At 39.3% G+C, this 26589-nt stretch overlaps 1 protein-coding gene across 6 annotated transcripts; it reads left to right on the top strand.

The window, feature by feature from the left end:
- Positions 1–506: 506 nt before the first annotated feature.
- Positions 507–24836, top strand: LOC114469257 (endophilin-B2-like). 6 transcript variants are annotated; one of them, XR_003674743.1, is made up of 14 exons: positions 507–708; positions 1571–1712; positions 2482–2493; positions 4942–5070; positions 10323–10456; positions 10541–10633; positions 10723–10734; positions 14043–14105; positions 16168–16191; positions 16374–16463; positions 17886–17986; positions 19149–19350; positions 21246–21425; positions 21539–24836. XR_003674743.1 is itself a non-coding variant. In XM_028456571.1 (14 exons), the coding sequence occupies exons 1-13, from the start codon at positions 646–648 to the stop codon at positions 21351–21353; spliced, it is 1173 nt and encodes a 390-aa protein (XP_028312372.1). In that variant the 5' UTR covers positions 507–645; the 3' UTR covers position 21354; positions 24514–24836. The 6 variants fall into 6 exon arrangements, 5 of the variants coding, with proteins under 5 accessions (XP_028312372.1, XP_028312371.1, XP_028312374.1 ...); XM_028456571.1 differs by having other exon boundaries at positions 21246–21354; positions 24514–24836; XM_028456570.1 differs by having other exon boundaries at positions 21246–24836.
- Positions 24837–26589: the final 1753 nt, after the last annotated feature.

Raw genomic sequence — 26589 nt, 5'->3', positions numbered from 1 at the left:
ACTTAATGTTGCAAGAGAAAATGAGGGAGCTTAGTATATATATACTCAAACTAAAATAGCATTAAATGCCGTTATATTGGCCTTTTTATCAGTAGGTTTAGTTACTGACAACTGGAAAAAGTAGTAACAGGTGATGTTATTATTGCATCCTACTGAGTTTACATTTACAGGTCATAGTGAATATTCACAGCACAGTTCAAAATAGGAAACGTTGGGGTTTATTCGAGGACCTTGTGAGGTCAAATCAGACTTCACATTCCCTGAAGGGGAAGATGGAATAATTTGTTATCTTCACAACTTCCACAGACATTTAGTGATTGGGGAAAAAAAACAAGAGAACGTTGTCTTGATATTTTCAATAAATAATAAATGTGTACTCGCCGTAAAACTTGCAATTCTGTCATTTTTAATGTAATTTGCACCGTCGTTATCACACCTTTTGGATTTTTGAATTATTTATTATTGTTTTTTGCCGATGACCGTCAGTGACGCATTTGACGTGGGCGGGGTCTTGCTGACGCGGTCACGTGACTCCAACCGTGCCTCACGGACGTAGCTCGAGCCCCGCAGAGAGTCACCGCGGCCTCACGCACGGATAATACGCACGGACAATACGCACATCCTCACGCACTACTAAAAAAGAGCATGGAGCAGCGCGTGAGACAGCTGGCCTCCGGTGCGGGGCTGCTGTTTACGCGGGCCGTTCAGGTAACCTGGGAAATCCTACCACCCCTTCCGACTGGGACTCAAACCCTGACTTTCGCTGCGGTGTTAGCTCCTCTGTCCGAGTTAGCTTAGCTGTGGTTGAGATAAGTTTAACCGGTTCATCCTAACTCAGCAGATTAACCGAGTCCGACTTATTTACAGTGAGTTTAAAGGAAATGATGGGACCCGGAGGAGAGGATGTCACGTGACTCGTTTCTTCTTCCTCGTTTTTTTAATTTTTTTTAAATTTTTTATTTTTTAATCAAAGCGTTGACTTGCAAACACAACGAATGTATTTATTAATTCAATAAATGAAACAAATTTTCAAAGTGTATCTAAATATAACGTGTTTATCAGTGACTGCCAAAGATAAATAAACATATAGTTGTATAAACAAACCAAATGCAAACAAATAAATTAACAAAATCGAAATAATTTGTAGAATTTTAACACAATGTTCTGAATTCTATTATTTTTAAATTTGTTTAAATATATTTAGATAATGTAGAGAAGATGGTTTGGTTGTTTGAATTTTTTTTTTTATTATTGTTTTTATTAACCAAATGTTTTACCATAATTTGGGTTGAATTGTACAAAAACGTTTTCTTTATTCTTAGCTTTTAAGTCAAAGTTTATCTGAGGAAATCGAATCCTGGTAACTGTCGAATCCCTCTATCACTCTCATCTTGTGCTTTTTTTCCCCCTTCTTCTGTTGTTTGTTTAATTTGTTTCATGATGTTGTGCATGGTTGGCGTCTTGTCGTATGCACGTTTGTATTACAGCTAAAACTCTGTTGTGGTGCGTGATGGTGTCCGTCACGCACACGTGATGAGATGCTGAACTTCTCTGAGTCTCTGCGTCTCAGTTCACAGAGGAGAAGCTCGGTCAGGCCGAGAAGACAGAGTTGGACGTGACCTTCGAGAACCTGCTTCTGCGAGCTGACGCCACCAAACTGTGGACGGAGAAGATCTTCAGACAGACCGAAGTCCTGCTGCAGCCCAACCCGAGTACGAGCCGCGAGCGGTGACAATATGATTAGAAATTGATTTCTGTTGGAGCCAATGTATCACGATTATAATCTGAAAATCAAAAAATACAATTTCATTTCTCAAAACACTCAGATTTCAGTTTTTTAAAAATGCATTATTTCAGAGGTTAGCTAAATTCACATATCTCATATATTCTGTTTCCTATACACAGACGATGCTATCATTGCAATGAGTGCAAATTTAAAGAAATGTAATCACTTAATATGCAGATGATGCAGCGATCTCATCCACATTACTGTGCCTTCTACTGGTTACTTTGCAGCATTATAAAAAGCCGACGTCGGTAAACAAAATTTAATCAAACACAGTGACTCAAAAAAAACCATGTAAAGTTACAGAAATATACACAAAGGGACAACAAAAAACATCCAAAACCTTCCAAACAACAACAGAAATATACAATATTGACCAAAAAATAGACGAGATCAGTAAATATAATAGACAAAATTAACCAACAAATGTATTAAATCATGATAAAAACACATACAATTACAAAAAAAAAACACACACACACACACAACCCCTTTGTTACCTGTGGTTATGCTTAGATTATTCACAGGTTTTTATTTAAAAAAAATGCATGATCTCGTTATTCTCTGTTTGCTGGAAACTTGTGATTGTTTGTTTGTGTGTGCGTGTCTGTGTGTTTCTCTCTGTGTGTGTGTGTGTGTGTGTGTGTGAGTGATGGGGAATCTAACTTGTGACTCTTTGACTCTCCATGCCACAGTCGATCACAGTGGTGAGTATTGTGAGCTCCTGCTTTCACTGGACTCGTAGTTTTAGTCTTCTGATAAAAATATAAAATGGTTTGTTTTGTTTTACCCATTTTTGAACTGAAATACATTGAATGAAATGTCAGTTTTGCATTTTCATCTGGAAAAAAAGGCTTAAAACTGAGCAAATTCTTCTGTTATTCAATTAGTATTGATTTGTCTGAATTTAACCCATGGCGGGATTAGCTCATTAAACATCATGACCCTTAATGTCAAGGTTTATCTCAGTAATATATAGATAGATAGATACATTTTTTATTTTTTTTTTGTCTCAGAATTTTTGATTTTAGTTTAGTTTAGTTTGTATATACAGTGGTATGCAAAAGTTTGGGCACCCTTGTAAATGTTCATGATTTTCCTTAATAAATAATTGGTTGTTTGGATAACAAATTCCAGTTAAATTTATCATATAGGAGACAAACACAGTGATATTTGAGAAGTGAAATAAAGTTTATATGATTTACAGAAAGTGTGCTAGAATTATTTAAACAGAATTAGGCATGTGCATAAGTTTAGGCACCACAAAAGAAAAACAATACTTAATATTTTGTAGATCCTCCTTTTTCTGAAATAACAGCCTCCAACGCTTCCTATAGCTTCCAATTAGGGTCTGGATTCTGGTGGGAGGTATTTTGGACCATTCTTCTCTGCAGATCATCTCTAGTTCAGTCAGGTTTGATGGTTTCCGAGCATGGACCGCCCGTTTTAAAGCACACCATACATTTTCAATAATATTCAGGTCTGGGGACTGAGACGGCCATTCCAGGATGTTGTACTTGTTCCTCTGCATGAATGCCTTAGTAGATTTTGAGCAGTGTTAGGATCATTGTCTTGTTGAAAGATCCAGCCCCGGCGCAACTTCAACTTTGTCACTGATTCCTGGACATTGTTCTCCAGAATCTGCTGATATTGAGAGGAATCCATGCGCCCCTCAACTTTAACAAGATTCCCAGTGCCTGCACTGGACACACAGCCCCACAGCATGATGGAACCACCACCAAACTTTACTGTAGGTAGCAAGTGCTTTTCTTGGAATGCTGTGTTCTTTTTCCGCCATGCATAACGCCCCTGGTTATGCCCAAATAACTGTATTTTAGTTTCATCAGTCCACAGCACCTTGTTCCAAAATGAAGCTGGCTTGTCCAAATGTGCTTTAGCATACCTCAAGCGACCCCTTTTGTGGCGTGTGCAGAGAAAAGGCTTTTTCCGCATTACTCTTCCATACAGCATCTCCTTGTGTAAAGTGCGCTGAATAGTGGAACGATGCACAGTGACACCATCTGCAGCAAGCTGATGTTGTAGGTCTTTGGAGCTGGTCTGCGGGTTGACTGTGACTGTTCTCACCATCCTGCGCCGCTGCCTTTCGGAGATCTTTCTTGGTCTTCCACTTCGGGCCTTAACTAGAACTGTGCCTGTGGTCTTCCAATTCCTCACAATGTTCCTCACAGTTGAAACTGAAAGCTTAAATCGCTGGGATAGCTTTTTGTATCCCTCCCCTAAACCATGATGTTGAATTATCTTTGTTTTCAGGTCATTTGAGAGGTGTTTTGAGGCTCCCATGTTGCCACTAATCAGAGAAGATGCAAAGATGAAACACCTAGAATTTTCCTACTTAAATACCCTGACTCATGATTGGATTCACCTGTGTATGGAGATCAAGGATCACTGAGGTTACCAAAACAATTTTGAGTTCCAATAATTAGTGCTAAGAGTATTAAAATCAATAAGATGCAAGGGTGCCTAAACTTATGCACATACCTAATTTTGTTTAAATAATTCTAGCACACTTTCTGTAAATCATAAACTTTATTTCACTTCTCAAATATCACTGTGTTTGTTTCCTATATGATAAATTTAACTGGAATTTGTTATCCAAACAACCAATTATTTATTAAGGAAAATCATGAACATTTACAAGGGTGCCCAAACTTTTGCATACCACTGTAGTTTTAATCTCTGATTTTATTTAATTTGATTATTTCCAAAATTCTGGTTTTAATCCCAGTTTCAGGTCTCAATCTCTTATTTTTATGACTTTTATTTCAGATTATTGATTTCTTTTTCAGATTATTTTTTCTCACATTTGAATTTAGTTTTAGAGATCCTTGACCTTCCTTTCTGATTTTTGACAATATTATTCCTCTGAATTCTGACTGATAACATTGTGTTGGATTACAGTATAAAACCAAGTACCAGTGTTTAAAAACATGATGTGTACTGTAGTAGTACAGACTATTAGTGCCAGTGGTACCATCGAGCAGAGCCGTGGAGCTGTGGTTTGTGATGAACATCAGTAGACGTCTGAGAATACTTTCTGCGCTGTAGATGTTCACGTATCTCAGAGACCTTGTTCGGTGTTGAAATTATGTTTAAAGTGAGCTGAGACCTTTGCTATTCTTGGTTTTCTGCTCCAGGTGCCAGAATTGAGGAGTTTCTCTATGAGAAGCTGGACATGAAGGCACCGTCTAGGCTGACCAACGCTGAGCTGCTGGGTCAGTACATGCAGGACGCCGGCAAGGAGTTTGGCCTCGACTCTCCTTATGGTGAGCAATAGTAGCAACACTTTACGGTTTACTTTATTCACTTTAAAGATACGGAGCATGTTAAAAATGCTAGTGTTAGCTAACAAAGCTTGTCTCACAAAGACCTCAGAACTTATATACAAAAAGGCACTTAGGGGCGGATTCACTAAGATCTGAAATAAAGGGTGGTAAACCAGTTGCATCCCTTATTCTGCATTCACACCGAATGTGTCTTCTGTGGCACCGGCCGTGTCTGCTGCACGAAATGTTTCGCAGGATCAAAAAATGTCCCCATTCGCTTCATATGCGCGTTTGAAACGAAGCACCGCCCACCAGCGACAAATCCAAATTGGTGAGTTTCACTGCCTGCTGAAGTTAGGAGTTGCGCTCCTTTTCCTCTCATAAACATAAACCACCAGTGAAAAAAGCCGGTGTGATTAGCCGCTAATGCTATCCTAGCTCAGTGCCGACTTTCAAAGATGAAAACTACAGAGATAACTTTTACCTGCTACTACCACCTCCTCGCTGACTCTCCTCCACTCCAAATCCTTCCTAGTCTGGTCCCGGTTATAAAGGCCATGTAATACAGCTCCAGGTGTTCACACACAGCTTCTACTCCATGGTTGAATGGTTGAACAGACCGGTGTCCGTGTTGACGTGACATCATCGTCAACAAAGACTCTGATTGGCTTTTGTTATGCGAAACAGTCACAGGAGTTCAATATTTTCAACTCTTGCGGATGTCCGAATATGATGAAAATTTGGGAGCGCGCTCACACGGCCAACGCTCTTGATGCGGAGATCGGACAGCACCACCACACAGGAAAGATTTCGCCTCTGGGCTGTGTCTATCCATTGACTTTGTATGTAATCTGGTCGCACGAACATTTTCGTGACCCATCCAGTGTGAACGTCTGTTGAGAGGAATTCAGTAAGATTGCAGCAATGATTAGCGCGCATGCAGAAGTGGTGGAGACCACCCTATTTAATGAGCGATTTGTTTGTTTAATGTGGAGACGTCAGTGCGCACACAATGACATTTGAGGCAGATGGACTTCTGTCTGCTGCACAAACATTTAATAATGTCGAAAACTAAATAAGCAAATTGTTTATTTTATTTTTTTAAAACAACAACTTCAAAACCTAATGATATTTTTCCCCCTAATTTAATGCGGGTGCTCCGTCATGTCCTGTAACTTTGCTATGATCAGTCCATGAAAAATAGCCAGATTTGGACAGAAACCGTCCTATTGATCTGTTAACACCATTGATCTGAGTTAATACAGCAACACAGTCTGTCAATCAATCAATCAGCACCATTTTAAGATGATCTACTGAGTCATCATCCGACAGGTCTGACCTTCTGAGTGGCGCTGTATCACCACACTCTCATATGGGTACATTGTGCCATCACTGCGTAAATTACGCATCTCATCAGCTGATTTTGTTCATTCGGTGGCTGTTAAATATTGACTATTGTTTTATATGAATTATTTTCTTATACTAGAAAGGTTAACTGGAGCCTTTTTTACCATCTTCGCTGTTTTGTGTCAACATTTACTGCAGCGGATCTCTGCTTGTGTTTGCACCTGCTTGTCAGTCACATTATTTTCCGGTGCTAAAACAATCATCGCAAACAGTTCCAGATTTGATGAATTGCATTGCGCCCACTGCAATAATTTATTTGTATGTCCTTCTCCCATATTTTTGCTCTCCTTCCTACTATACATATTCATTAGAGGGAAATGCACTAAATGGATTGAGGGTGCATTGCAACGTGCAACAGCAGCACACTCCTGATTCCCTAGGGTCTGTACGGCTTATTAGCGCGTGGAGTGATGTTTGCACGTCTTAATACCCCTAAGCCTTTCGTGAATCCGCCTCTCAGAGCCTGTACTATAAAGCTGGATATGTATATCATAATATCTCTCCGTTAGCTTCACTTAACCATACATTGTTCGTCACAGAGCAGCTGTACCACGAAGCAGGTTATCAAACGTTCACTTAAGACAGGTGATCTCAGCCTGATTATGTGCGCGCTCCCATGAAAGGGGCATACTGTAGATTGCAGCGTCAGACCAATCACAGACACGGAGAAACTGAGGAGAGCAACTTATGTCACAATTGAGGAATAATTCTTTAAAAATATGTCAAATTAAAATCCATAATTCAGACCAAAAAAAACACTATTGCTGCAGAAAAAGCAAGAAGAAAGGAAAACAGGCAGAGAATTGATCAGTGTTAAAGCTTAAATTAGTGAGATTTAAACAATATCACGCTCGAGTATGTGCTGTTGTAATGAAATACCAGCACTGGTGTGATTCAGTCATAGATAATCACAACAGTTCTACAACCGCATTTTATTAGTTAACAGTAATAAGTGACAATATATTTTGATTGGTTTGTTTATTTCATAATTTGGCTCCACCAACAAAAATAGTTCCACATGTGGAGAGCACACACACGCTACGTCCAATATTTTTGCCCATATGTGACCTGTATCCGATGTGTTAAAGACAGTCTGAACAACACAATTCCGATTTTAATGAACTCCGCATCATTGAAGCCACTAACATTTCTATCCCATCACTGTTGACTCTGACTCCGCATCCAAACAGTCCATCGTAAAGATGTAGCAACCATCACCGCAAACGGCTAGAGCAATAAACCTGGCTCTCTTCTTTTTCACTTTCCTTAAAGTTATGAAGTCCTGACTTGTGTTGGAAAGAAACTTTCTCAGCGCGAGTCCGACACTGGACGGCGAGATGCCTCCATATTTACTTCCGCTAACACCATAGCCTGTGGGGTCATGGGTCACCTTAGGACCTCTTCTGCACATGCGCATCACTTCAGCGTCGCATTTCGTTCATACTACAAACTGATTGAAGATGCATTTAATATGAATGATCACACAAAAAATCTGAATTGTTGATTAAGACCTGCAGTGAATAGTAACAGTGTACTGCAGTGTGTAGCCCAAGATGTAACAGTAATTAACGGTATTGTTGCTCTATATCAGCACTCTTGGAATGTCTGTTGTCCAATAAAATTACTTGGTCAGAACTAACTGTTGTATAATATACAATATTAATTGATGGGAGAATAAACTGACACTTTGATCAGTTTCACTTTATTAAGCCACAAACATGTTTATATTCACCTATCTGCCTCATTTTGGGTGCAGTCTGTGGCTCTGATGCTGTGTTCATACAGCTCTGCCTACATCATAAGGTGGACAATATTTGTCTTTCATATTATCTTACAGGACTGAGGCTCTCTGCATCGCCAACGGCGACAAAATAAATGAATGAATGAGGTTTTATCAGCTGACTAATGTAGGTCAGTCCATCAGATAAAAATCTATATGTTTCCTATTGGATGTCATCGGGTGAATGAAAGGATTGCATCAATGCCTAAATATTTGATCTTCTGTCAGCATCACATCAGATCCACACAGCGAAGTTTTCATAGAATAATCCTCCTTTTATTTGGCAGGTCATTTTTTAAAAGAACTGATGGGTCAGGAGGCGGAAAATTCAATTACGATTTTGATTATTACACCCAAAGATTACAAAAATAACATAACCGAGAAAAAAACAGTAAATGCTTGGTAAGCAAGTTTGATGGGGTTTGATGATGAAGACCTAGAGCAAAGACACATCACGTGCAAGAAGTGTTTTGTGCAAAAGTAAACATACTTGATTTTAGATTTTAGTGTTTGAAGGATTTTATTTACGTTTAAAGAATATATTTTGTTTTTTTGTACAAAAATAAATAACTTTTTGTTTGACAAATAATCGTTTGAATAATTATGACTAAAATAATCGTGATTATAATTTTTTCGATAATCGAGCAGCCCTCGATTTAGCCTCAATAAGAAGTTAGCCAGCGTCGTAGTCAGTGACGTGCCGTCAGGGTAGGCAAGGTAGGCAGTGCCTACCCAAGGGTGAAGTGATATATTAATTATTTGTTTTAATTATAATATAATTATAAATTATTTATTTTTTCATTTCCAATAGCCTACAGTACCTATAAGTTTGAAAGTATCCGCATTTTGTGCGTTTCATAGCCCAAATTACTAAACAGCGCTATTTCCTGGAACAGCTGCAGTTTTTTTTTTTTTTTCACTTCGCTGTAAGGCAGAGGGAGGCCACGCCCCCTCCCAAAGGGACGTTGCTCCTCTGCCTCCGTTCCCATTGCGTGTTTTTACGTGTTTGCGCATGCGCAGTCAGGTCCCCAAGATGACAACCATTTACGTGCAAAGGCAGCGTAGAGAGCTGCCTTTGCACGTAACCGCTCCAAGCTAAATGCTATACCTAAGTTCACAGTACATTAGTGAATAGATGCCACATGACCGCTGCTGCTACGTTCTCTAGCTAGTGGGCGGGATAACACTACAGACAGGATGACAGCGCCAGAGATGATAGAGAAACTTTTTTATGAGGAAAAACGACAGCTTTTAAAAGATGGGAGACCAACACCTGAGTTACCAGACCTTCAGCAAGGTAAGGTCAGAAAATTGTTGGTACTTTCTACAGTGAATGATACAAAAGGAAGGATTGACTTTGTGGATGCTCCTCATTGAGGCTGTTCTGAGTTGTTGTCATTTTCTCTGTGTTTCCAACACAAACAACGAATGTGTTGCCGTGTCATGATATATATCTTGTTGGGAGAGTATGGAGGATATATTAAATAATTGTTTGTTTCTTTAATGGTGTTCATGATGTCATTTTTGTTAGATGCTAAATGCTTGTTCATGTGGATCTTGTTGGGTTTTTTCTTTCTTATTATGAATTTTATATTTTGATAAGCGCATTGAGATTACTTTGTTGGAAATTGCTTTATACAAATAAAATTGATTTGAATTAAATTAACACTTGCCAGCATAAACATATGAAATTGTCATTGGTGGTCTCAATTTTCAACGTGCCTACCCAACCCTAGTGGTTACGGCACGTCACTGGTCGTAGTACAAGACACATGGAATAAATCCTGGAAGTTAGCGCGATAAGAAGAAACCAAGATTCGTTATTCTGCCAGCAGGGGGCAGTGTTGGCTTAGCTAAAACAGCTTCACCACAGCAGTAGTAGTAGGGGTGCCAGACACAAGCTGGCCTGGCAAACAAACAAACAAGTTGACAAACACACAAACTAACAAATGATCATGTTTTTTGATTCTTTACCATAACGTTTCCTCCCGGGCCGAGCCGAGCCCTCTGACGTCCCGGCTGTGGCCCACAGTCCGTGTGATTGTGTCATTTCTCCTCCCTACAGGAAACACTCTGATGATAGTGGGCGACTGTGAGAGCCGACTGGGAGCAGCAGAGAGAGATTTCATCCAGACGTCGGCCATCAGCTTCCTCAGCCCGCTCAGGAACTTCCTGGAAGGCGACTGGAGAACCATTTCAGTGGGTTCACAATGTCGGCCACTCGTCTTACTTGTGGTGAGTTGTCGCTGAGTGATGCGTTACTCACCTCTGAGCGCTCTGCAGAAAGAGCGGCGTCTCCTGGAGAACCTGCGTCTGGATTTGGACTCCTGCAAGGCTCGTGTGAAGAAGGCCAAGCAAGCCGAGGCCAAGGCGGCGGTGAGTGCATGCTCCATCATCCCCGTGTTTGTCCCCGGGGGGGGGGCTCGATCTAACCCTGACTGTGTGTGCACACGCTGCCTCTGCAGAACGACGGACAGGTGAGTCTCACCTCAAGGGTTCACTCGGTGAAGAGACAGCAGTGGGACGGGAAACGCACCACGAGTCCCACGGACAACCATGGGATCTGTTTGATGTTACTGATTTGAGTTCAATCATGACCCAGACTGAGAGATTTCTGAGTTCAGTGATGAAGCTCTGCCTGATCATCTGACCTCCAACCAAAGAGAGAAAAGCATGAAAACCACTTGAACTAACGCTCGACCCAAACACCCAATCCACTTTATTCACACAGAACATTTGACACTTTTAACCAGTGCCACACAAACTTTACTAAACAATCAATTAATAAGCAATAAAACACAAAAACAATACACCATTTCATTCCCCTGGTGAAATAAAACCTTAAAATCAAAGATTCAAATTTTAAAATAATTTTAAAATGGACATTTAGACCATAGAGCGAGCCAAATTTAGTCTAAGGAGTAATTGGGCGACCGTGGCTCAGGTGGTAGTGGGTCGTCTTCTGATGGAGAGGTTGGGGGTTCGATCCCAGTACCTGACTATGTGTCGAAGTGTCCTTGGGCAAGACACTGAACCCTAAGTTGCTCCCAGTGGTCAACTAGCGCCTTGCATGGCAGTCCTGTCCCACTGGTGTGTGAATGTGAGAGTGAAAGCGCTTTGAGACTGCTTCAGTGTGGTGATAAAGCGCTATATAAAATCAAGTCCATTTACCATTACCATTTTAATTCCTACATCTACCAGCAGAGGGCAGTAACTAGCCTTGTTTCTTTAAAGCAAAGTGTGGATCAATCAATTCCAGCATTCTTTTTGTCTTCTTTTTGAATAATAAGTTAACGTTTCATTTATTCAGACAATCTTTTTTCAGGAAATTCTGAAATTGAATCAATAAACCTGGGGAAGGGAAGATTATTTTTTTTTTTGTTGAAAACAAATTTAAAAAAAAAACATGTCGAAGTTGGAAAAAATAGTTCCAGTAAGTTCATTTTCTCTTCTTTTTTTAAATACATGCTAATCTTTTGTTTATTAAGACAAGGTTTTTCTGGAAGTTTTATATACATTTTGAATGAAATTTTAAATTTAAAATACATTTTAGATTAAATTTCCTGAAAAACCTTAAAAAATAGATTGAGGTTTGGTTGATCCTGACTTTGTGGATATCTCTTTAAACGTCATGTAACGATTGCCTTTTCATTAATTAACTGTAGGAAATCTTAATAGTTCTTTTGAACTTGAACTTGGGTTTGTTTCTAAAAGCAGAATGTCAGATTCAAATCTTTAAAATCTATGATCTCAGTTTCTCAGATTTAATATATTCTGAAATTAATTACTATATTATCACGTTAGTACTATAATCTCAGACTCTCAGATTAGTTACTATATCAGAATAAAGTCTCAAATGAATGACTATAATCTCAGAGCCCCAGAGAAATTACTATGTTCTCAGGTTATTTCAAACTATCAGATTAAAGCTGCAGTTTGTAACTTTTTTTTGCATCATTTGGTCAAAAATCCATAATCTTCTTTGATCATATTATAATCTAAAGTGTTTTGAGTGGACAGTGAATCTGTTCTCCTTCTCCTGGCCGTGTAAACGAAGTTCATAGATCCAGGAGCGTGACGCTCCTGGAATCTGAATGTGAGCCAGTCAGAGATCTTTCTCCAGACACGTGTGCTCCGTGGGCTGTTTTGGGCTTTTCTATTGGCTGCTCAACTGAAGTCAGGCGCGTTCAGGGACCATCGGTAGTAAATGTGCCTTTGCGGACGTGCCAGCAGAAGTCTCCATAACTGCGTTAGGCTTCTCAACAGTTACACAGCAAATCAAGCATAAAAAAGCAGACTGAGGTGGAAAAGCAACAGAATAAAGTCACAAACACTGAGGAGGAATGGACCGCTTTCGCTTTGCATCTTTGCGGATCTGCGTGACTGCATAGGGTCCGCCCCGCACACACTGGCTTCAGGAGGAGAGTGATAACAGACAGGATAAATCGTGTGTAAACCTAAGAGAAGCTTATTCAAGGTGAATTCATTTTACAGTCTGAATGCGGCTGCCGCTCAGGCAGCTGAAATCAGTGCAGCCCCCTCTGTGTGTGCTTGTGGCGGAGACGAGCCGACTGCAGCCGCTGCTCGGGACAGTAACTACAGAGTGATTTTTGCATTCATGTCTGTAAAACACCAGAAAAATCTCCACTAACACAAGATAATGTCCCTACATTTGTCACTAGTCTATATTGAGAAAAAAGTCACTAAGAGCATTCACAAAATAAACTGGTAAGGGAGGTTGTGTTTCGGTTTCAAAACGGAGCGGAGAGAGGATTCTACAAACTGCAGCTTTAATTACCATAATCCCAAATCTGTGATCTCAATTTCTCAGATTTTTTATATTCTTAGATTAATTACTTTAATCTAAGACTCTCAGATTAGTTACTATTTCAGAATAATTACTATAGTTTCAGATGAATTACTATAATTTCAGATTCCCAGATTAATAACTATGATCTCAGATATTAGTATTATCTCAAAATTCCAGATTAATTACCATAAACATTGAGAAACATATTACTTACTTTAAATCATATATTTAATGTCACAATTTTTTTTTACATAAATCTGAGAAAAAACTCATCTTTATGCCTCATAAAGTCAGATTATTTGCCAACACTTTACTTTAAGTTTTATACATATGGCTGACATTATCCATCATTAGCATGAATAAGGTGTTATGAATTATGTCATTAAGTGTTGTTCGCTAAATTACGACACCTTTTGCTAAATTAAAACCTTTGGAGCTTTGTTGACATTTTTTGGGTTAGGTGGAGGGATCGAGTGGGGTTAGGTAGGGTTAAGGTTAGGGTAATGAACGACACTTAATCACAGCCTTCATGACACCTCGTTCATGCTAATGACAGGTGTCATGTCATATAATGACAGCATAATGTCAGCCTTATGTATAAAACATTGAGTAAAGTGTTGCAGATTATTTACTATAATCCAACAATTGTGTGGCTAATTCTGTGTGTTGTTAAAGTTGAAAAAAACAAACTTTCTTTGGTTGGAGTAGAGCCGACACCTGCATGTGTACACACACCCAGACACGCAACTTTTATTGCACGCTATCATGAGCTTTTTTGGCCCTGCTCCTGGAGGCATGATCTCACTTTCTGTGTACCTGCTGCTGATGTTTCTGGCTAATGAGATATTGAGCTGTAAGGTATTTACTGCGGCCCTGAACCTGAACCACGCCCCAGGATTTGCTTTTCTGTTAATAATCACTTTTACTCACATTAGAAACTTCCTTACAGCAACGTGTTTCTTTTTTTTTTTTCAGACGCCTCCAGACTTTCAGGAAACACGACCACGCAACTACGTCCTGTCTGCCTCGGCCTCAGCGGTAAGGAGACGCTGTAGTCTGACCAATAATGGGTAACACTCACCTTATTCAGAACCACAAACTTGTTGGGAACCAGCTGACGAACTGTTTCGTTCATAATTCCTTCTTTCTATTGTTCCATTATTTCTTTCTTACCTTTTTTGTTTTGTTTGTTTTTTTCATTTCTTTGCGTCTTTGATCATTTGTTAGTTTATTCGTAAATTTTTTGTCTGATCATTTGTTCATTCATTTATTTGTTCGCTTGATAGTTTTTAATTGTTGATTCCATCGGTTGTTCATTTCTTTGTTCTTTCAATCGTTCATTCGTTATTTAGATCGTCCTTTCATTCATTCAATAGTTTCTTCATTTTTTTGTGTATCTGATTATTCGGTTGATTGTTAGAATTTCATTCCGCTTGATTATCAGTTTGATCATACGTTCATTTTTTTGTTCTTTTGTTCACGTGTTCACTCGTTCATTTCTTTTCTCCTTTTTATTGTTCCTTTCATTGTTTGTTCATCAGGGCATGTGTTAATTTCTTTAGTTTGCTTCTTCTTTTGACTGTTTCTTTCGATCGTTCATTATTTTCTGTTTGATCGTTTGTTCGATTCGTTCGTTTGTTCATTTTTTTGCTCGTTTGATGTTTCGTTTTTTCATTTGATCATTTGTTGATTTCTCGGGATGCCGAATATATTCAGCCGAATATTGCAAAAAAAGCAACATTCGGCCTTCGGTTTAGTGAGTTAAAAGCAAGGCCGAATAGTAGTGTGTGACACAATCAGACAACGTGCAGTGATTTTGAGTCGGAAAAGTGTGTGCGCGTTGCTGCAGCAGCAGCAGAAGCTCCTTTCCACACACAAACACAGCCAGACCTTTCTGCTCTCTGTCACCGCGTAAAAGTTAGAAGTCGTCCAATTCTACAACCGAGTCTGTTGTTAGCGCTGTGAGCCAGGAATCCGTAAACATCCCCATTGTTTCCTCCTACACTACACCAGTTCTTGCTGCATAGACTGGTGTAGCATTAGCATGGAGTGCTAACAGCTGATGTGTGTAAACAATGGGTTCGTGGCTCCAAGCAGCGACTCCCAACACAATCGTCAGCAGAAAAAGTAGTGCAGTTTGGGCGTCCAGTAGTGCAGTTTGTATTTACATATATGGCAATAAAGTATAATTTATATTCTATATTAAACAGCAGTGTTTTTTTAGCTGTTAAATAGTTGGAGAGGGAGGAGCTTACATTCTAGGAGGCGTGTTAGGTGACGTCACCTGCCAACGTGGGCAAAATCCAACTTGCCCGTTTAAAGCTGACTTTTTACAAAATGTGGAATAACAAGGGAGAATACAGAACTTTTTCACTTTGGTCCTCTGAATGAGGCTAAAATGATGTATATCGCTGTAGCAAAACTATTATAAAGTGATTTTTTTTTTCATCATACCTCCCCTTTAATGCATTTTAGTTTTTTTTGGAATGCATGTTTTGTTTTATTTGAAGGGCTAATATAAATGAAAAACTTTGTTGTGCTTTTTTTTGAAAAGCAAAGACGACTGGGATATTTAAAAAAATGTCATAATATTCAAAAAACATCACTTTCTTTGAAAAACATGTCTAAAAATATATTCTAGGTTATTTTATGCACTATTGAAAAAAATAGTGAAAAACTTAACAACCGCATTTGATATTTGATATTCAGTATTTGGCCACAAATTTTCATTTCGGTGCATCCGTATTCATTTCCTCATTCGATCGTTGGTTCGATCATTTGTTTGCGTCTCTCTAATAGTAAAATGGAAAAGGTTCTAACTTTTTCTTAGTTTTTGGCAACTGTTGCACTTAATATAGATTAGATACAAGCTGATTAAACTAAGACTAAAATGCAGGACATTGTTGAAAAAATGCTCTTATATATCTTAACTAGTCTTATTATGCATCTTACACCCTTATATACAGTGGTCATTAGTCGTTAAAACTCTGCCAGATGTTGTCCTCTAACATCCGACTGAAATCCAGCTGAACTCATGATGATGATTCACCACATGAGGAATTGTCTCTGCTCTAATCTAAGGATTTTTCTCTTTTCACAGCTGTGGACTGAGGAAGTGGAAAAAGTGAGTCTTTATTTTCAATTATGTTTTCCCATAATTTGCCGTCTCTTTTTTATTTTATGGCTTATTTCCTCCTTACACTGAATCCAAAATATGAAATATATTTAGATTAAATATCAAATTGTGTATTTCTGTCATTTGTTGGAGCGCTTAATTGTTATCTTCATTGGTTGTATTTTTCTCAGGCTGAACACGAGCTCCGATTGGCTCAGACAGAGTTTGATCGCCAAGCGGAGGTCACACGACTGCTGCTGGAGGGCATCAGCAGTACACATGTATGTTCAGATTAACTTAATCTGACCTATGATAACCGCTCCCTCATTTAGTTTAACTTGAATTAAGTTTATTTAAATGAATGTTGATATAAGTTCAAGTAATTTGAACTAATCCAACTTGTCTTTCTTGGATTTGGTTACATTTAATCTCACCTGATTTCAGTGTTTCCTCAGTATTGTGTAAACCTAACTAAATTTAAACTAACTTAAATTTACTTAAACAGGCTTGGCTTACATTACAGTGACATGAATTAACTCAACTTGATTTAATTCAAATTAGTTAACTTGGCTTGTAATAAACTAATCCTGCTTGTCTTATTTTGCTCTGATAGAACTAGTTCTCAATTTAAAATTACTAAACTCAACTTCCTCTTCCTTTAACCTGTCTTGGTTTAACTTGACTTATTTTGACTACTTGAGTATTGACTAAACCAAACTAAACTCACAGTGATTTGACTTTAATTGAATTTAACTGAACCTTTACCTTATTTTTCTTGCACTACTAAATTTGAACTAAACATAACTTGAATTAATCTAATTTGTTTTTTCTTGACTCAATTTACCTCAGCCTAATCTGATTTATTGGCTGAACATAACCAAACTCAAAATACCCTCACTTTATTTTCACTGACACGACTACTCTTACATTAATAAATGAATGCATCTTGTTTTATCTTGATTTGAATTAATTAGTTTGAATTAAACTAAATGTATCTAACTTGTTATAACTTTGCCACATCTGACATACGTTAATTGTTTCTCATATCTGTTTTAACTGAAGTTAATGTAACTTGATTTTAACTTGACTTCAACTGACTTTATCGCTGATCCAGCTAACAATTCATTCCGCCTTTCATCCCTATGTTTCTGCTCTGTCTGGTTTATCTAATCTAATCTTCACCTGCAAAGCTTTCCAGATGCAGCACGTTGGAAATATCTCAAAAACGTGGCTGAACAGGACAAAAAAGTTTGTCCGAGTCATCCAAACAAGGCCAGGCAACATTATGTGGCACATTGTAATTTTGTGCAGCTCCCAAAGTAGATGCAAAAAGTAAATCCAACTCATCCCTGATGTAAATATGACAGAGCACACAAAGAAGCATATATAATAAAAACAGGGAAATCAGGACAACAGATCATTTAAAATGAAAAGAAAAACATAAACACTGCCTGCATTACTGTGTTCCACAATGGTAACATGTAAACCGAGTAACATTATATATTTTCTAATATATTTTGGCATTAAAAACACATCTTGATCAATGTTGTACCTCTGACAGTGTGGCACTGGACGGGGACATTTTTTTTTACTTTGCCGAGTGGGGTCCTTTGTTACAGATGTATAAATAATAGATGTTATTCCCCATTCCGAGTCATCTGGAGCGGAGAATTATACCGTGTTGTGTGCTGCGCCTCCTACAGGTGAACCACCTTCGTTGTCTGCATGAGTTCGTGGAGGCTCAGGCTGCTTTTTACAAGCAGTGTCATCACCAAATGCAGGAGCTGCAGAAGGAGCTGGGAAGGTAATTAAACTGACCCACACAGTGGTGATCTTAATGAACCAGTAATTAGACTGACCCACACAATGCTGATCTAAAGAACCAGTGATTAGACTGACCCACACAGTGCTGATATAATGAACCAGTTATGAGACTGACCAGAACAGTGCTGATCTAAAGAACCAGTAATTAGACTGACCCACACAGTGCTGATCTAAAGAACCAGTAATTAGACTGACCCACACAGTGCTGATCTAAAGAACCAGTAAATAGACTGACCAGCACAGTGGTGATCTTAATGAACCAGTAATTAGACCGACCCACACAGTGCTGATCTAATGAACCAGTAAATAGACTGACCAGCACGGTGGTGATCTTAATGAACCAGTAATTAGACCGACCCACACAGTGCTGATCTAATGGACCAGTTATGAGACTGACCAGCACAGTGCTGATCGAAAGTACCAGTAATTAGACTGACCAACACAGTGCTGATCTAATGAGCCAGTAATTAGACTGACCAGCACAGTTTTGATCTTAATGAACCAGTAATTAGACTGACCCACAGAGTGCTGATCTAATGAACCAGTTATGAGACTGACGAGCACAGTGCTGATCTAAAGAACCAGTATTTAGACTGACCCACACAGTGCTGATCTTAATGAACCAGTAATTAGACTGATCCACATAGTGCTGATCTTAATGAACCAGTAATTAGACTGACCAGCACAGTGCTGATCTTAATGAACTAGTAATTAGACTGACCCACACAATGCTGATCTTAATGAACCAGTAATTAGATTGACCCACACAATGCTGATCTAAAGAACCAGTGATTAGACTGACCAGCACATTGCTGATCTAAAGAACCAGTAATTAGACTGACCCACACAATGCTGATTTAAAGAACCAGTAATTAGAATGACGCACACAGTGCTGATCTAAAGAACCAGTAATTAGACTGACCCACACAGTGCTGATCTAATGAACCAGTTATGAGACTGACCAGCACAGTGCTGATCTAAAGTACCAGTAATTAGACTGACCAGCATAGTGCTGAGCTTAATGAACCAGTAATTAGACTGACCCACACAGTGCTGATCTAATGAACCAGTCATTAGACTGGTTCCTTCTGTTTGTGGTTAACAGTCATTCACAGATGATTGATCTTGGTCTTCTTCCTCAGACTCCCCAATGCTTTCTCTCTGAACTCCGCTTATGCTGAGACAAACCCCGCCCCCTCCTCTGATGACCTCCACAGTCCTGCGGAGTCTGACACGCTGAAGATAGAAGAGGTTCAGGCTCCGGCAACGGGAACGCGTAAAGCCAAAGTGCTCTACGATTACGATGCAGCGGACTCCAGCGAGCTTTCCCTGCTCGCCGACGAGGTGAGACTTTCAAAAAATTCCTTACCTTTCACTTTAACGCACTCAGGTTATGTTTCAGTAAAGGCGGGCATACACTATGCAATTTTTTAAAACGTTCAATGATTCTGAAATTGTGCGACTCAATTGCAGAGTCCGAATGTTCGCAGCTCACGATTCATGTTCTCACACTATATGAACTGACACTCTGACACGACCTGACTGCTCACACTGTACATCCATACATGACACATCGGGGTCTTTTTTCCGGAAATGCATTATAAAAGTGTCACCATTAAAACAGAAGAAGAAGAAGAACCCGGAAGTGGATAGACACTCGCGGATCTCAGCAAAAAGAGCACAGAGACAAACGCGGGCAGTACGGTCTGTCAATTCTACAGAGGTCCTACGTTGTTTGGACATGCACAGTGTGAGAGTTTGAGGCAAGCTGGTCCGTGGCACTGCTTCAACAGTGCATTACCATCATGAGGAGCGACCAGGATTTTCTTGCGACCATACGATTGCTGATTGGGAGCTGGACGAGAGGTGTTAATCACTTCTCCTCGTGATCTCATGTTTCTTCTTCCCCTTTTTTTCTCTTCTTCTTTTTCTTTCTTCTTCCTCCTTCTCAAAAGCTATAAAATTTATTTAACTTATCTCCTCCCTGCACTCTGTCATAAAAATTCAGGTTAATTTAACATTTACTCTGAATTGCTTGAAGTTGCCTGTCCCCGACCATTGTGATATTACCCTTTTTTATGGCCTAATAATAATAATAATAATAAACCACAACCCGGGTCCTGTAAGCGGTTCCTTTGAGTCCTGAGTTTTCCTGGTGGTTAATGGTGTTTCTGGGATTCTGTTTTTGATTTGATTCATCTAAATTCTATAAAACTGTCCTGTTCAGGATTCAGAGATCTCTGAGGATCCATGAGTCCTGACTTATGGATCATGTGTCACTGTTTTGTAGCGTGTGAGAGCATCACTGTTGTGTAGCGAGAGCATCACTGTTTTGTAGCGAGAGCATCACTGTTGTGTAGTGAGAGCATCAATGTTGTGTAGCTAGAACATCACTGTTGTGTAGTGAGAGCATCCTTGTTGTGTAGCTAGAACATCACTGTTGTGTAGTGAGAGCATCAATGTTGTGTAGCTAGAACATCACTGTTGTGTAGTGAGAGCATCCTTGTTGTGTATTGATTGTCATTCCTGAGGCCGTCTCCACGCCCACGCTGAAGGAAGTTTGGAGATGAACAGTGGGTTTTAGCGTGGGCAGCAGGAATGCTCTCAGTGCAGGAACCCCGTTCGTATCGCTTCCTTCACCTGGCTGAGTTATGTGAGTTATGTGCAGTGAAACGACTCCAGGAACACTGAGATTAGGCTGCAGAACCTGCCGTTGGGTAGGGACTAGTTAGCAGCAGCTGACAGAGTAACACTGGGCTCACCCTGTAGTTTTAAATCAACTGGTGATCGTGTTCACTGCTGACTTTGCTGGTTGTGCTCTGCAGTGAGTCATCAGTTAACGCGGATACCAGATGGACCAAAACACCAGTGAACCACCATCCCTCAGTGACAGAAAGAACAGAGACAGACTGCAGCGCAACTCGTCCTGTTGAGCATCGACTAGTTTGGTTTTATTAAACAGCTGCATGTTAATGTCCCTTCAAGGAGGATTTGGTTAATGTTTGTACATTTAGAAACTGATCTATTGTTTACACGTTTGTGACAGCGTACATGAACAGATCTATTATTTATACATCTGTAACAAATGATATGAATAGATTTATCATGTATATGTCTGTAACAAAGGACTTGAATAGATATATAAACACTTCATTATGTCATGCTATTTTCTTTTCAGTTACTTTGAAATGTGTGTGTTCTGATTATTGTTGTTGTTGTTGTTGTTGTTGTTGTTGCAGCTCATCACAGTGTACACGGTGCCGGGAATGGACTCTGATTGGCTGATCGGAGAGCGTGGGAACCAGAAAGGAAAAGTTCCCGTAACATACCTGGAGCTGCTCAGTTAGAGTGCGCACTGACACATACACACACACACACACACACACACACACACACACACACACACACACACACACACACTCACACACACGGGTGCTCATGCATGTGTGAGCATGCACAGCTGAAAGCCATAAGGATTGTTATTTTCGCACTAACACTGCTGCGCGTTACGTTAATGCAAAATGTGTTACGTCACACACACACACACACACACACACACACACACACACACACACACACACACACACACACACACACACAAAAGGGATGAACATCACTTTAACTCCGCTCACTCTCTATATTTCTATTTTATTTGACATTTTGTTGTCAGTGGATGTGAAGGTTGTGAATTTGATTCCCGTCTGCCTCCCTCTTGTTGTGCAGAGTGTCTGCATGTTCTCTCTGAGTGTGTGTTCTCCTTATCTGGTGAAATCTTGTATTTATAGCAGGTAGGATTGTGGTACTGCTACAGGTCAACTTTAAAGAAGTTGTGTCATGTTTTGATGTTTTATTTTGTCCTGTATACTATTTGCTGATGTCAGCGTTTCCCAACCACATAAACACAAGCATGTTGGAGGGATTCAAATCACTGCTGAGATTACAGAATATTGGAACAATTTCTCGAAAGGCAGGCGCTACATTTCGCTTCCACTCTCAGAGGATTTGCTAAAATTGAAAGCCTAAATGCTATATTAGTCAAAACAACCAGAACTAAAAGTCAGTACCTGTTTTCAAAAGGTAACAAACAAAATGGAGTTGATTTCTGTTAAATGTGACCAGCTAAACGGGCTAAAGCCATGACGTCTTAAGTTGAGCCACTGGAGCGTGATGAGATGAGTGAGGACAAGAATCCTCAAGAAGTCCATTTTATTTTTATTTATTTTTATTTTATTTTTATTTTTTTTATCAATAAATACAACAGATATTAAACACTAACAGCATATTGTGTTGTATCCTAGATTAATATTAAGTACATTAGGAACAAAAAACTACGTTTCAATCCAATTTAGTTCCCTCTCCTGGCTAACGAGGTCCTGGGAATTGGATCGTGTGCATATAGGCAGAAACGGCTTAGTTTGTCTGTATTTAAACAACAAACTGATAGTTAATGCTGTGATGTGCATTCACTTTTGTCATGGTTAGATACAGTATGTCCGCTACATACAAGAGCATCAAAAGGAAGTTTGTGAACAAACATCTGGAATTGTTTCACCCAGATTGTAAACGACCGCGGTAAAGTTTGCATTGATGTCGTTTTTTTCTTCTTTGACTGAATACATTTTATGTTCATTAGCAGTAGAAACACTTTGGGAAACAAATCAATTGATTCATTCTTGGTCACATTTTCATTTCACAAAGTAGCAAACAAGCAAAAGCCACCAAAATTAACCTTTAAATACACACACTGTTGGAACCATGTCGTGCACAAACAAAAAAAACACTTACCTGAAACTTTATTGTAATGATAACTGTTTCATTTATAAACTAGAGTCGAGGTAACTGGAAATTTAAAAAAATGTGATTCGGCTTGTGTTCACACTCTTTAATCCACTCAAAAGTGAAAAAAGGCTGTTTCTAGCTGTGTTTACATTACCTTTGGAAATGCGCAAAATCTAAATAGCACAATAAAAACTGGTATTTGAAATGCCTGAATTTCGAAAAAAAACACTCAAATATTGCTCAAAAGTTTTGACGCTTTCATGGGGAGGTATTATAGATTAATTAGACACATTTGTTGCAGACTTTACATCCTTGAACACTATTTTGAAAGCAGTGTTTATTTGTGGGAGCTTGTGATTGGCTGATTTTTCATGTTGATTTACATCGTTCCATCCCCTGTGTGTACATCCATCCATCTCTCTTCTTAATTGTTTCTGGGTTTGTTCCTGTGAGAACTGCCACTCAGGCCATTTCAGGTGGTAGTTTTCGCTAGGCTTGTGACGGTGTTCAGTTTAGTAAGGAATTATATTTTTATTTATCTTTTTATTATTATTACAATTAAATATGGGATATTTACGGGAAAATACTAATGCGGGATGATGGCCAAAACGGGATACTTGACAGGTACTGTATGTTTATCCCCCCTTTCTTTTTGTCTTTCTCATGGACCCACTGGGGAAATCCCAGGTGTCCCCATACGCCAATCTGCCCTTGTACCAACTTGCTTCCCGGCTTTTCAGTCCGTGTTGAAAACAAAACGCGAAGCATTGATGGTGCATTCAATGTGCCTCGAAAACACAGGATAGAATGATATAAAACATGACAAAACTGCCCCGCGACCCTGAAAACAGGAACAAGCAGGTCAGATAATGGATGGAGAAATGGATGGATGAAAAAGTCAATGCAACCATGGATTTTTTCCGATGCAGGCACACAGTGACCAATGCATCTCGATTTCACCTGTCAGTTGTACCGATGCACACTGAATGAATTGATACACTCGCATCGGGCACGTTTGTATCTAGGTACTGATTTGTATCGATTATTATCCACATGCTTACTGGGGTCGTATCAAAGTGTGGAGGAACTTATACTTGGGCCAGCATTTCATTAGTTCTAAGCGGTATACCGTGTGATATGGTCCCACTCCCCCGGGTACACCTGATTGGACAAAAGGCAAAGGGAGTAAAATGTGTTTGGGAAACACTGCCTGGTGGTTTTTTTTCTGTCAGTGACGTCAAACTGCTGCATCATTTGTGTCCAAAGATGAAGAAAATTCAGCTTATCGTAGAAGGTGAGCTAGCTAAGGGTCTGCCCACCCTCTATCTCACCCTCTATCTGGTTTGGACTGGTTGCAACTAGTTTGCCTTATGCCTGCTGACTGAATGTAAGAAGATCGTGACCCGTGACACTGCTCAGGGTGGGCGCGCTTAGTTCTGCTCTAGATTCAGCCTTTGCTCTGATTGGCTGCCTCGCCTGCTCACATGTGACCAACGGGTCATTTGTGCACGGTCTGAACAGGAAGTCACGTTTTGTTCCCTTCCCATGTGTCCCCCCCAATTGTTTTATCATTTCTATTCAGTCATTCAGAATCAGACGTACTTTATTGAACCCAGGAGGAAATTACTTTCTCACGGAGGCTCGAAAAATAGTTCAGATGAAAAGAAGAAAAACTAAACAAAGAAAACTTACATAATTAACCTATTCTGTTGACGTCTCGGTTAACAGAAGGAAGATTATCGTGCATCCCTACTTCCTGTATTTGTGCTGCTTACGTTCAGACATGGGAGACGTGTGTCTGCGAGGACGTTCAGATCTGAAAAAAGGAAGCGGACGATCATCTGATTAACGCGAGCTGGACTGAACGCTCCGTAAACTCCATCACTGCAGCGTTCCGTGTTGTGTCCACGCTGCATGAAAACATGTCCGTCTGTCTCTCTGTGAGATATGTCTCTGTCTCTGTCTCTGTTGGACGTGCATGTGTATCAGAGTCACAAGTTTGTGCAAATAAAACCTTGCTCACTTCAGAGTTAACGTTTGCTCACCAAAAATGTTTTGATTCTCTTCTTGTGCTTCTGTGACATTATTATTATTATTATTATTATTATTAATATTATTATTATTGTCTGTGTTTAGCCTGTTCCCACCAAATTAAAAGCCTTTGAGTTCTAATAAAAACTGACTCTTTATTTCACTGTAATAATAAAAACTGATTTTTATGAAATAATTACAAAAATGTAATTTTAGATTTTTAACAATTAAGTTATATTCATTTTCTCATGATTTCATTTGATGTAGGGGAGAGTGGGGTAAGATGAGCCATCTTTTATATTTAGGATCACTACATCAAGGCAGTTTTGTCGCTGACTAATAGATCTGCATATATTTCAGGATGTTGTGCATCCCTCCAAATAAACCGAATGAGTGTAAACATAACTGTTTGGAGAATATAGCATGTTTAAAAAAGTGGTCTAAATAACAGTCACTTTTTCACATTCATGTGTATATTTATGTATTATACACAATTGAACAGGGAAGGTATAGTGGCCCTTGGGAAGGATGTGGTTGTACGGCATGACAGATGTTGTCAATTTTAAATAATGTTTTCTTTCTAACATATCAATTTTGTTTAGATTTGATCTGGCTGGTTGGCAGTATTCTGGGAGAGAACCTTGCATATTTACTTGATCAACACTGAGGGATGAGTCCACAATGTTTATTACAGTGAACGCAAAAACAATAGAGACTGTTCAGCAGCTGAATCCATCAACGTGTTGCCTTGACACAATACCCTCAAACTTCTTTAAAACTGTTGTAAAGTCAATTGTTACTGATTTGTGTCAGATAATTAACTGCTCATTCCAATCAGGCACCGTACCAAAATCCCTGAAAGTAGCTGCTGTGAAAAGAGAACACTAGATGCCTCTATGCTGGCTAACTATAGACCAATCAGCAACCTTCCATTCATGTCCAAGATCATTGAGAAGGTGGTCTTCAACTGAGTCAACTCTTAACATTCAACAAAATATTTGATGAATTTTAGTCAGGCTTTCGTTCTCATCACAGCACTGAAACTGCTCTTATCAAAGTGATCAATGACATAAGGTTGAACACTGATTCAGAAAAAGTATCTGTTCTCATTCTGTTGGATCTAAGTGCTGCATTTGACACTGTAGATCATACAGTTTTGTTGCACAGATTGCAAACATGGGTTGGACTAAATGGAAAAGTAATGCAATGGTTTAAGTCCTACTTGGAGGAGCGTAGTTATTTTGTAAGCATTGGAAACTTTGAATCTGACAGATTACCAATGTCCTGTGGGGTTCCTCAGGGCTCTGTTCTTGGACCTCTTCTGTTTAGCCTTTATATGCTTCCTTTAAGACAAATTTTACAGAACTGTAAGGTTGATTATCAGAGCTACGCAGATGACACACAACTATATCTATCACTGAACCCAGATGACTATGGTCCCATTGAGGTGTTGTGACTGTTTAGAAAAAGTAAACTGCTGGATGAGTGAAAACTTCCTTCAATTAAATCATGACAAGATGAAGGTGATTGTCTTTAGTAACAAGGAAAAGAGGACTAATATCAGCGAGTATTGTGAGTGTCAATCTTTAAAAGCTAAAGACCAAGTCAAAAACCTTGGTGTTCGGATTGACTCAGATCTTACATTCAGCAGTCAGATCAAATCTATCACAAAAACAGCTTCTACCACCTAAAGAACATCTCCAGAGTGAAAGGTTTAATGACTCAGAAAGGTCAGGAGAAACTGGTCCATGCTTTTATCTCCAGCAGACTGGA

The sequence above is a fragment of the Gouania willdenowi genome, chromosome 9 (genome assembly GCF_900634775.1).
Source record: "Gouania willdenowi chromosome 9, fGouWil2.1, whole genome shotgun sequence".
Classification (NCBI taxonomy): domain Eukaryota; kingdom Metazoa; phylum Chordata; class Actinopteri; order Blenniiformes; family Gobiesocidae; genus Gouania; species Gouania willdenowi.
Note: the sequence above shows the minus strand (reverse complement) of the source record. Positions and strands in the feature narration are given on the sequence as shown.

What these genes read in the sequence shown, in the direction of transcription:
- LOC114469257 (XM_028456571.1), top strand. Translation starts at nt 646, where the DNA reads ATGGAGCAGCGCGTGAGACAGCTGGCCTCCGGTGCGGGGCTGCTGTTT. An exon ending in GCGACTGGAGAACCATTTCA is followed by an intron (nt 10,457 to 10,540) that starts GTGGGTTCACAA and finishes AGCGCTCTGCAG; the next exon opens with AAAGAGCGGCGTCTCCTGGA. An exon ending in TGTCTGCCTCGGCCTCAGCG is followed by an intron (nt 14,106 to 16,167) that starts GTAAGGAGACGC and finishes CTCTTTTCACAG; the next exon opens with CTGTGGACTGAGGAAGTGGA.